Genomic DNA, 12,081 nt, shown 5'->3' on the forward strand with positions numbered 1-12,081 from the left:
CCAGTAATAATAATAATAATACTTATACAAAATTAATTTATTTCGTTTAGGTTACCACCTGTCAAGTTTGCAAGGCACGATGTCGTAAAATAGGTCATAGTGCTATAATAAGGCACATCTCGGATGCTCAAATATTTCGAGGGACGACTGTAGTAGACGGGGCTTTGGAATTCCAAATAAGAAATGGTAATCCAAACATCATGCGAGAACTGACTGAAGCTTTTGGTTTGATAGAAGAGATCACAGAGTATCTGAAAGTGACTCACTCCTTTCCAATAACATCATTGGGCTTCTTCAAAAAACTCCGAGTTATCAAAGGTAAAAGATTGGACATAAACAATGCGAGTTTAGTCGTATTGGACAATCCAAATCTTTCGAATCTCTTTCCGTCGACGCAGAAGATCGATATTGAAAATGGAAGATTGTTCTTTCATTACAATCCTAGACTTTGTATGTACAAGATCATAGAATTCAGTAAAATGGTAAAGATAACAGACTTTAGCGATCTCGAGGTGCAACCAGATTCTAATGGAGAAAAGGTAGCTTGTAGTGTAGTCAACATAAATATCACGGTTAAAGAAAAAGGCCCGAATTATATCGATTTGATTTGGGATAGTTATGAGCCACCTATAGGACAACAATTGTTAAGTTATATTTTGAGTTACATGGAAACCGAAAATGAAAACATCACTTACGAAGGGAATTCTTGTAGTAATAATACTTGGCAAATGCTTGATGTAGACATACCCAATGGAAATTCTTTATTTCAGAAGACAGTAACCAAACATATTTCGGGTTTGAAGCCGTACACGAAATATGCCGTTTACGTAAAGACTTTTTCTATGAGAAACGAAAGTTTTTTACTTTCGTCTAGTAGTCCCGTAGGTCAGTCGAAGATAATATTTTTCAGAACGAGCAGTGACATACCTTCTATGCCTACCGACGTTGTTTCTGTTGCATTGAGCGATACCGAGATTATGGTCAAATGGAATCCACCGGAGTATCCAAACGGTCCTATCGGTTACTACATGATATCCGCTTCATTAAAACAAGACGACGCAAAATTTCTTTCATCCAGAGATTACTGCAAATACGGCTTGATAAATGAACCTGAAGTAGAAGAAATACAAGAAGTTACTAAAATACCATTACAACCAATCGCTCCTCCTACCTCTTGCTGTTTCAAAGATGAATTTACTACATTGTCAACTTCAAAAAAGTTCCAGATGCTATTGTGTAATAAAAATTTCGGGATAAGTTCTTTAAATGCTGGCTGGAAAGATTCTTGCGTTTTCAATCGATACAATTCAGTGTACGATTTCAAATACAAATCGGAAAATAAAGTGAATATTATCAACAATGAATTAATTTATAACGTTAGCGCTGGAAATAATTCATTTCATTTGAAATATCTAAAACACTTTTCTTTATATACTATATCTGTTGCTGCTTGCGGAGTTAAACTTCGAGACGATGAGCATATGTGTTCGTCTGTGGAATACACGAACATTCGAACGAAAAAACGGGAGATGGCCGATAATGTTAGCAATGTTAAAACTCACATGATCAACAGTTCAATAGTCGTGGTTTCTTGGGATACCGTTAGAAATCCCAATGCACTCACTGTAAGTTATACGATAGAATATACGAATTTGAATGTCAAAGATGCAAAGAAAAGTACCGAGTGTATACCATACGTTGGACGTTACGAGGATCGTAAAATTTACTACATTAAGAATTTAAGTCCTGGTCTATACGGTCTACGAATACGTTCTACTTCATTAGCCGGCAGTGGTAATTTTTCCGAGATGGTTCGTTTTAACATCGAATTCATTGATGATAATAGAGTACTAGTGATACCCTTGGCAATCTTTGGATTTTTCAGCGTGGTTGCTATAATTGGATATTGTTACTTGAGATATCGTCGAAAGAAGAATACTCAAGCAAGATTGATAGCCTGTGTAAATCCTGATTACATAGAAACCAAATATATCCTTGACAGTTGGGAGGTACCTAGAGAAAGCGTCAAGATCTTGGAAGAACTTGGTAATGGTAATTTCGGTATGGTATGCCGTGGTCTTTTGGGAAACGAGGAGGTAGCGATCAAGACGATCTCTGCGGCATGCAGCGAGCGTGAGAAGAACGAGTTCTTAAATGAGGCCTCGGTTATGAAGAATTTCTCTACCTTTCACGTAATCAAATTATTAGGAGTCGTTAGCTTAGGTTCTCCGCCGTACGTCATAATGGAACTCATGGAAAACGGAGATTTGAAGACTTATTTGCGACGCATACGAGACACCGATTTAATTCCAGATACCTCGAGGATAATAAGAATGGCGGCTGAGATTGCGGACGGCATGTCTTTTTTGGAATCGAAGAAGTTCGTTCATCGTGACTTGGCTGCTAGAAATTGTATGATCTCGAAGGATTTGGTTTGTAAGATTGGAGATTTTGGAATGGCCAGAGACGTCTACGAGACCGATTATTATAAAATCGGAAAGAAGGGCCTTTTGCCAATTAGATGGATGGCACCTGAAAATCTTTCGGATGGCGTTTTCACATCCGACTCGGACGTTTGGTCATTCGGTGTTGTACTCTACGAGATACTTTCTCTCGCTGAGATACCCTATCAAGGATTTTCTAACGATGAAGTATTAAATTACGTGCTTCACAAAGGTGTTCTTAGTGTACCGAAAAACTGTCCTATTAATATACAAAAAATAATGGAAAAGTGTTTCAAATGGCGACCGAGCGATCGTCCAACGTTCATGGAAATCGTAGGGGAATTGGAACCATTTTTGGCCCAAGACTTTTGTGAAAAATCCTTTTATCACTCAAGCGAGGGTATACATATGCGTAATCTTGGAATAAAGAAGGCCTTTCATCAAGCTGCACCGATACGTTTTCATTGGGGTAACGAGACTGCTAGATGGGTTCGAGAATTTGAGGACAATGTGACGCTTCTTGATCAGACTAGGGCTAGCACCAGTCGTGGCCGAATATTCAGGAGCGGTTTTCAACAGGTCGGTAATGTTCCACCTTTAGAGGAAGTTCCTCTAAATCGATAAAGTTTTTCTCTCGTTTTTCAAACTCGCGTCTTATATATATAATAATAATAATAATAATGTCTTATTGTTGCCGTGTTTGGTCTCGCGCGTGCATGAATATGAATACGAAAGAACAACAACAACAAACAAAAGAAAAAAAGCGAAGAAGAAAAATGGTTAATGATTATGTACAAACATACACTCAGGGCAATATAATGGGACGAATAATTGGAAGAGGAAAAGAAAGGTAAATAATATTATATATATATATATTGAAAACGTGAATTACGCGAAATCGTAATTTTGAAGATTATTTACGTTCTCTTCCTCGGCGGGACCAGACGCGAATCCTCTTCTAATATCGTCGCGAAACGAAGAAAGACTTAAATAGGACTATTAGTTTAGATAACATACCTACAAGTTAATAACGCATATCGCCTATTCTTTCTTCTATGGAAGTCACGGTTCATGGACCTACAAATATATGTATTTAGGATAAATCCACTTTTTTTAATGTGTTTCATTTTCTTTTTCTATTTTTTTTTTCTTTTTTTTTTTTTTTTGTTTCTTAAGCGCAACCAAATGTTCGACAAGCCTTTTTTTAATCATTCATTCCTAGAAAGAAAGAAAGATTAGTTTTAGCGAGTCTCTAGAACTTGATGAAAGAGTATTTTAGTCGAAGTATCATTGTCTTACCACAGAGTTCCTTCTCGCATACATACCCTTATATACACGGGCATGCATTAATTCATAGTTTTCACGCAGATTCTATATATAAATATATATTATTATTACATAATTACATACATACCCACATTAAAACTTAATGCACTAACAATAAGCAATCGATGCAAATCAATAGATCATTTAGTCTGAATTAGAAAAAAGAAAAAAAGACGATTTTCCATTAACAAGTATATAAACATACATATTCATGGTGACCCATAAGTAAGTTGACAAAAATGCATTATATTATTATTGCTAAGAAATTTGATTTGGAAAATGTCAAGGCATATACAGGTGAACATTTAATAAAACAATTCTGTATGTGCCTTTGATTCTTTTAATGTTGACCTTGAAGAATAAAATATAGGCCTATATACAAGTGAATTATTCCATGTTCAACTATTTCTACATTATTTACCAATTGATTTATGGGTTAAACTGTGTATTTAGTAAACACACATACATACATATTCATTGCAATAAGTATGCTCGTGATTGTTGCAATAATCATATTAGATATCATAGAACCGAATAAATAGATCAAATTGTAGTGGAAAAAAAAAATTGGAAAGATTTGAAAATGATACATCCGTGAAAAAAAAAAAAAGAAGTTTATATGCATGGAAAAGAAAAATTTATCATCGTTAATTAATAAAAAAAAAAAAAAAAAAAAAAAGAAAAAAAGAAAAAAACTCGCGTCGCATTAGACGATAATCAAATCTCTAATTTATAATATTTAAGTACACGACATATATTTATGATGAATTTAAATAACTCGAATGAATGAAAGAGAGAGAGAAAAAAGTTTAAAAAATAATAATAATAATGATAGATCTAATCAAAATCGTTGCACGAATAGTATTCCATGTAGAACATTAATATATCGTTTCTACGTATTTTTTTACATCACCTTATCGATAGTTCACAGCAATACATGATTAGAAAAAAAAAAGCAAAGAGAGAGAGAGAGAGAGAGAAATAAAAAGAGTGTTGTGTTGCGTGATTAGTATACTTGTATGTATGTATGTATGTATGTATGAGTTAGAAAGAGAGAGAGAGAGAGAAAGAATGAAAGAATAATATAACACAAAGGAAAGTAAATAATCTAACACAGTTTTGCACGAATTAACCAAATCGACATATTTCATCAAGCAATACATCAGAGCAATTTCATTTTTCTTTTTTTTTTTTTAATTTTAAATCGCTAATAGCAATATATCGATAAACTCGATAATAATCGATTTTAGTAATTCGCTATCGCTAAAGGAAAAGGACAAAAAAAAATAAACAAAGATAAAAATATCTATATTAAATATTTATATATTCGAAAAGAAGCTTTCTAGAAGGAAAGAAAAAGAAAATAAAATAAGACAGGACGCGGAAATAGGAATAAAAAAAAAAAAAAAAGAGAGAAAAGATGATTTAGGTTGGTCGTTAAAAAATAACTTACGATAGAAAGACATTTTTTTTTTTTTTTTTACGCGAATAGAATTCTGTCGAGCTTTATATATGAAAAATCTCGTAAAAAAAAAAAAAAAAAAAATAAGAAAGAAGAAATGTTGAACTTATTCCGTCATTTTGTTATCGTCATTTTCAACGAAAATCCCACTACAATATTCTCTAAATCTACACAGGCGTGTATGATTTGTTTTTTTTTTTTTTTTTTAATCTTTCAGAAACGCCCATACGTAAATTCTCGATAAAAAAAAAAAATTAAAAAAAGAAAAAAAACATGTTTTACAAATTTTCGTTTCCGCAATAAGCAAATTAGAGGAAGAGAATAGACATGGTGAGAAAATTCTCGCGCCGTTTTATATGTTATATACATAGGTATATAAAACGTATGCACATATACTTATTATTTACATACCTATTGAAAAACAAAAATAAAAATAATAAAAAATAAATAGAAAAGTAACGTGTATAGTAATAACGGTATGAAATATATTCCGTTGTTTACAAAATTATACAATGAAAGTATAATTTAATGCATCTTGCCAAATTTAGCAAGAGCTTTATAAAATAATAATTTGACATTTCAATCATTGCATTATGTTCTTGCCTATTTGCCGTGCTATAAATATTGGATCGTTTGGACAAAATTCTCTTAACGAATTATTATTATTTATTTTTCGTATTTATTTATTTCTTCTTTTTTTTTTTTTATTTAACAACAAAGTTTTGATATTATTGAATTTTTCATTAAACAATTTATTAATCCTTTCAGTGCTGAATACTTTTAATTAAAATGTTTCATAGAAATGGAATAATTTATTAATAATAAATTATATTTAATAATTAAAGTTTTTCTTTCTGTGAATATAATTTAATTAATTAATATAAACACATATTACATTATTTTACATTAATATTAACAAACACGATACAAAACGAACGATAAGGTTAGTAATTTTTACTAAACGCATATATGCGTCCATAGCACGCTAAGGGTTAATGAACTTTCTGAACGATCCAATTGTCTTGTTTTTTTTTTTTTTTTTTTTTTAATTTATTTTATTTTTTTATTGTCCATCCCCTTCACCTCAAGGAGTTTTTTTCGAATCTCAAAACGCCACTTATAACAACGTTTCTCTTTTTGTTTTTGTTTTTTTGTTTTATCATGACGTATACATGTAGAATATATTATAATAACCCCCAAACGCGTATAATAATAAATAATAATTCTATATTCGCGAATAAAAATGATCCTTCCAGTATAAGAATCTAATTTTCATTTGGAATATGTATGAAACATCAAATACCGAATTCAACATGTCGTAATGCTACGACCAAAGAAAAAGACTCATTATTAAAATCGATTTTAACAATTTAAAATAATAAAAAAAAAAACAATCACATATACATACACATATATACAGGCAACTAGTCATTTGTGGTATAGCAAAAGTGTTAAACGAAATACATTTATTAAAAATTATATAATAATCATTAAATTAAATTAAACAATAAATAAATAATTATCGATTAAAAAAAAATGGAGAACGAGATTCGCGAATCGAGACCTTTCTTTTTATTTTGTAAACTTCAAAAAGTAATATTATCAAAAAGATAAATAATTGCAAATTGATTTAAATATTTCTGTATACTGTTCTGATGATTTTTGATGATCATACGGTGAATGACGTTCTTTTCTATCGTAATCGAATTGATTTTATAAAATTAGAGGACACAAATTAATGATGATGATGATAATTATAAAAAAATATAAGCTAAAGGATTTAACTTCGTGAATTACGACGATACGTTATAAGATTTTCAAGGATATCGGCGTTGGCAAACAGCCATTACGGTATTCTTTGTTTGTTTGTTCATTCGTTCGTTCGTTCGTTCGTTTGCGAATCATGAGACTAGTATAAATGTTTCGAACTACAAAGAAATCCTATTACGAGGTCACAAAATAACTGTTCTCAATAATTAATAATGTTTCGTGTTGGAAAATAAAACAAAATAAATAAAAATAAAGAACGGGGGAGGGGGAGCTGGGAAATATACGGATATTAAAATATGCAAAACAAACACACAACAAAATAAAATGAAATCGCGTTCGGTTTAATTGAAATTAAATTCGCGATCGAAATAATTAAACAAAGATCGTGAAATATTTTTTTTCTGTTTCTTTTTTTTTTCTTTTCTTACTTTGCTTTAAACAAAGTATACGTTTTCATAGGATTAATAAACGATATTATTTGATATCAAATGGTCGGACTATAAGGAAAGAAAACAGTATCGGTTTTTATTTACTTGGCATTCCGGGTTATAGCCAAGATTTAGATTTAAAGTTAATTATTTTGTGAATTGTTTAAATTCATATTTTTGTGTGTGTATGTATATATATATATGTATATAAAACAGGGCAACACTTAACGAATTTCAAATGATTTTGAGAGATCGAGTCAATAAAAAAAATGCATCCATCCTATTATAAAATACTTACGTAGGTCTAATACTTAAACACTTAAGTGACATTAAATTAAATGAATGAATTAATTATATTAAGTTTTTTCGCGTACAAGAAGAATAATAGGTTAATTTAATATCATTTATTTTTATTATTATTATTATTATTATTATTATTATTATTATTATTATTATATACATATATAATTTAACAAATATTTATTTGAGAATCATAGTTGTATACTTGCAGTGAACTCGATCGTAGCAACATTTTTGTTCTTTTTTTTTTTTTATTCTTTTTTCCTTCAGATCTTGGAGACAAGTCTTACTTAATGTTAATCTAATGTAACATTTATATTTAAAAACGGTAAAAGCCGTATTACTACCTACTATAATATCTACTTTAAAGAACTGGATTTTCCGATTTTCGTTGCATAATATTCTTAAACAATGCTTCTAGGCATTCTTATTTTCGCGTTAAACGCAAAATGGATACGATCGTAACTATAATTATATTTGACATATCGATCGTATCGATGTATGCAGAATATATTTAAGATTATATGGTAATACGAATATAAGAAAAAAAAGAAAAGAAAATAATAAAAAAATAAAAGAAACTAGATATATATATACACGTACACTACATACGTGGAAAGTATCGTAATCGTTTAAAAACGACGTACTTGATGACTGAAAAATAATTTTTAATATAGTTTTAAATTAATCGTTCGATTAATAAATTTGTATATATTAAACATTACGAATATACAAGGTGATATCAATAAATCTATTCACCTTGAATAACTCCGTTATATTGGTAATGATAATATGAAAAAAGAATGTTAGCTACAGAAATTGCATGGCATAGAAGAAAAATGGGGAGAGGGGGAGGAGGTAATATTATGATGCTAAGTTTTTTATTGCGTGGGTGGAGTCGTGAAAAAAGGTTTCGATGTGATTTTCGTTGTTTTTTTATACTGATAATAGAATATTTTAATTTTTATTGCATTTTCACGAGAGTGAATATTTTCTCGTGCATTTTCGATTAAATAGAAATTGGTTTTGAAGTCTTTTGATACAATTTTTTTTGTACTTGTCGATAAAACTATACGTCACAGGGTTGAGATAAAAAGATGTACATATTGAAAGAATTATTTTTAAGCACACACAAATACAGACACACTATTTGAATCCAATCAAAAATTATTTTTACATTGTAAGATTCTTCTGAACCCTTCTACTCCACCTCCTCAGGAATACACTATCAATAAAAACTTTTCTATGATGATGTATGAAAGTAAAAACTGTGTTTTCAAATGTCTGTTAAAAGCTGTGCCGTAAGCTTGCCAAATTCCGAGCTTACGAAAACAACGTTGTTATAAAATCACTTGTTAATACTAGCAATGAATTCTTGCACCCTTAGAACCATAGATTCCTGTTGATTTTTGTAGATATAGAAAAACAAGTAATAATTATGAATAATCTTATTCGTATCATGACTTTTCACGAGATGATCGTTATTGAATTCTTCTTTACCAGCGTAATATCATTTTGATTGATACCGATATCCTGTTTTGTTAATATTTATTACAAAATCCATTCCCTCCGATGAGGGATGATCGAACGCGTTTATAAATGAAATTTGTCAGCAGGTTCTAACGTTTCTTCTAACGATGCAAATCATTTTTCATTGATAAATCTCGACAGGGAATAAAATCTTTAATAAAGTGACACGTAAGATTCCTCCAGGCCAATTCCTAGGAGTTTTGTTGGATTTGTACCAACTAAAAAAGTCCTTGTATACAAGGTCATCTTCCATTGCTGTAAATGAGGATTGTGATGAAGACCGTGGTTTCTTTTGATTGGTTTGCTAGCACTAACCATCCCCTTTCCCTTCTCAGTTCTTCCCACGATGTGCATGGACACAACCTTGACATTTTCTGCAACAAATTCCCCCTTCATTCGTACACCTCGTACCCCCAATTCGTTTAAAATTCTAAAAACTGTTTTATTGATTGCTTTCATTTGTTTGAATCAAAAGTTTCGATTTTTTTGATGTCCCATAGATTCAAAATTAATGCAACACACACCACACATCAGATCAACAATTGTCATTAGAAAATTAATACAAAATCATATCATTCCATTAAAAAAAAAAAACTAATGTGATCTTCATATCTCCAAAACAACTCCACCTAGGCTAAAAAAAAAAAATCAAATAAACGTCATACTTACGGCTCCTTGTTGTTGTCCCCCATGCAACTTCTGTTTGAGAACAATTTGTCTGCTAAACAATCATATAATTCCTGAGTTATTCTAACAATGAGACATTACAATTAACTCTTAACCGATTTTGATCTTTTTTTTTTTTTTTTATTAATTTTGGCTTCTTCCATAAAAAGAACAAAAACTTTTGAAAGAAGTTTTTCAAATACAGTTAATACTTATATTGTGCTGTATAACTGTGTTGTAACTTTATTGAAGTCATTAAAAAAAAAATATATTCACAATTTTATCTCAAAAACTCAAAAACCTGTGTTAATAAAAATGTCAAGATAGAAATTTGAAATTATTTTCTTCCTTCTTAAACTTCTCCCCTTGTTTTTTTAAAAAGAAATGTTTGGTAGTTGTTCTTATACTCCTACATTAATGTTTAATCCTAACGGAGACCCTTACAAAACTGTGTTATAAAGTTTTCAAAATATCTGAGACAAGAAGATTGTACACAATCCTTGTTAATTCTTCTAGTTTCTTTATTCCATTATCTCCCACACCTGCTTATCCATTTGTACATAATAAATAATTATTTCATGAATATGTAAAATGTGGAATTAAACAAAAAAGGGTAGGTTCTCACTGATTGATTCATATTTGATCAAAAACTTTGGCAGAACTTATGTTATATTTTTTTGATAAATTCGTCACATAGAAAAAGATCAAAATCGGTAAAAAATGAACTGTAAATGTTTCCTTGTAAATGGTAATAGTTATTGATTCATCCTGTATAATATAGATATATTAATATATTACTTAAAAAAAATAGTAGTAGAGTCTGTCCCAATTTCCAGAATTACACTCTGTATATATAATATAGATATTTACATAGATTAAAAATAGAATTTAAGATTTTCTCAATTTCAATTAAATTATTTTCTTTTTATCTATAATTATATAATTTAATCAATTAATTATTTACATAATAGATAGTGGGACAGCAAGTTATTATATAAAATGATATACCAGAAAACGCTTAAAAGTGCAGTCTGATTATACAATCCAATTTCGATTGTCCAAAGTATTTTTCCAATGAAGTTCATTCTTCTTTTATTTTATTTTTTGTTTGTTTGTTTTTTTTTATTTTCATTTTTTTTTCCTTTATCCAATTACATGGTAACAAATAATAATGGGGTACCAAATAAAAACATGCTCTATAAATGTACGATTAGGCATATTTAATAATAATCATTGATTATTTCATTCGTATTTCACGATACCAATTCTATTACTGCGATTAAACGTAAAACATAAATCATATTTTTCTAAACAATTGTTTGCGAAAGTTTATACTCGTTTATTTGTGCAATCAAATAATCGAAATATTTCATACAAAATTAATTCTCGTTTATATTTATCATTACATTTTCCAAATGCTTCCAATAATAATCTTCATTGTTTTTTTTTTTTTTTTTTTTTTTTTTTTTCATATACATATACACGAACAAAAATTATTTATTTAATTATGAAAATAAAATTCTGTATTTGTCTTTTGATTTTTTTTTTCTTTTTTTCCACTTTTTCTATCGTAACACTTACTATGTTCGATAATACTCGCTCAGGAAGCTTGTTATTATTTTAATCATTTTAATCAAGTTCTTTTTTTCTTTTTTTTATATCAATCTGATTTATCCTTGGAAGAAAAAAATAGTAAAAGCGTTTCCCACGCTATATATCTCTCTACGTATGTATATATAATAAAAATAATAAAAATAATAATAAAAATATATAAACCTATATATATATATATATACTATATGTATACGTGCAAAGCATCGTTGCTCCTCTCCAAGATGGAAGAGGAAAAACGTGTCAGCAAGAAAATATTTATTCGAAAAATTACAAAATTCGATTTAAAAAAAGAAAGAAAACAAATTATAACGATAGAAATAGAAAGAAAGAAAGAAAGAAAAAAAAAATAAAAGCAAGAAATATCGTTTACGAAAAAAAAAGAAAAAAAACAAAAATCAAATTTGTAATTCGTGAAACGATAGAAAAATAATTTGGTTTATAAAAAAACTTAAAGAAGACCCCCACAGCAAAGAAAATGTATGTGTGTGTCCGTATATACTCGTACGTGCGTGCGTGTATATTCCTAATCAAAAAATCCTGC

General features: G+C 29.5%; 1 protein-coding gene across 3 annotated transcripts in view; it reads left to right on the forward strand.

Moving 5' to 3' along the window:
- Positions 1–10,598, forward strand: part of LOC107069876 (insulin-like peptide receptor) — a 30,334-nt gene extending 19,736 nt beyond the window's left edge. For all 3 annotated transcript variants that reach the window (XM_089170009.1, XM_015327545.2, XM_089170010.1), the window contains one exon: positions 51–10,598. In XM_089170009.1, coding sequence (XP_089026135.1) covers positions 51–3,068 — 3,018 coding nt within the window. In that variant the 3' untranslated portion in view covers positions 3,069–10,598. The remainder of the gene's footprint in view (positions 1–50) is intronic.
- Positions 10,599–12,081: the final 1,483 nt, after the last annotated feature.

The sequence above is a fragment of the Polistes dominula genome, unplaced genomic scaffold (genome assembly GCF_049000335.1).
Source record: "Polistes dominula isolate Pdom_NZ unplaced genomic scaffold, Pdom_raw_medaka contig_15, whole genome shotgun sequence".
Classification (NCBI taxonomy): Eukaryota; Metazoa; Arthropoda; class Insecta; order Hymenoptera; family Vespidae; genus Polistes; species Polistes dominula.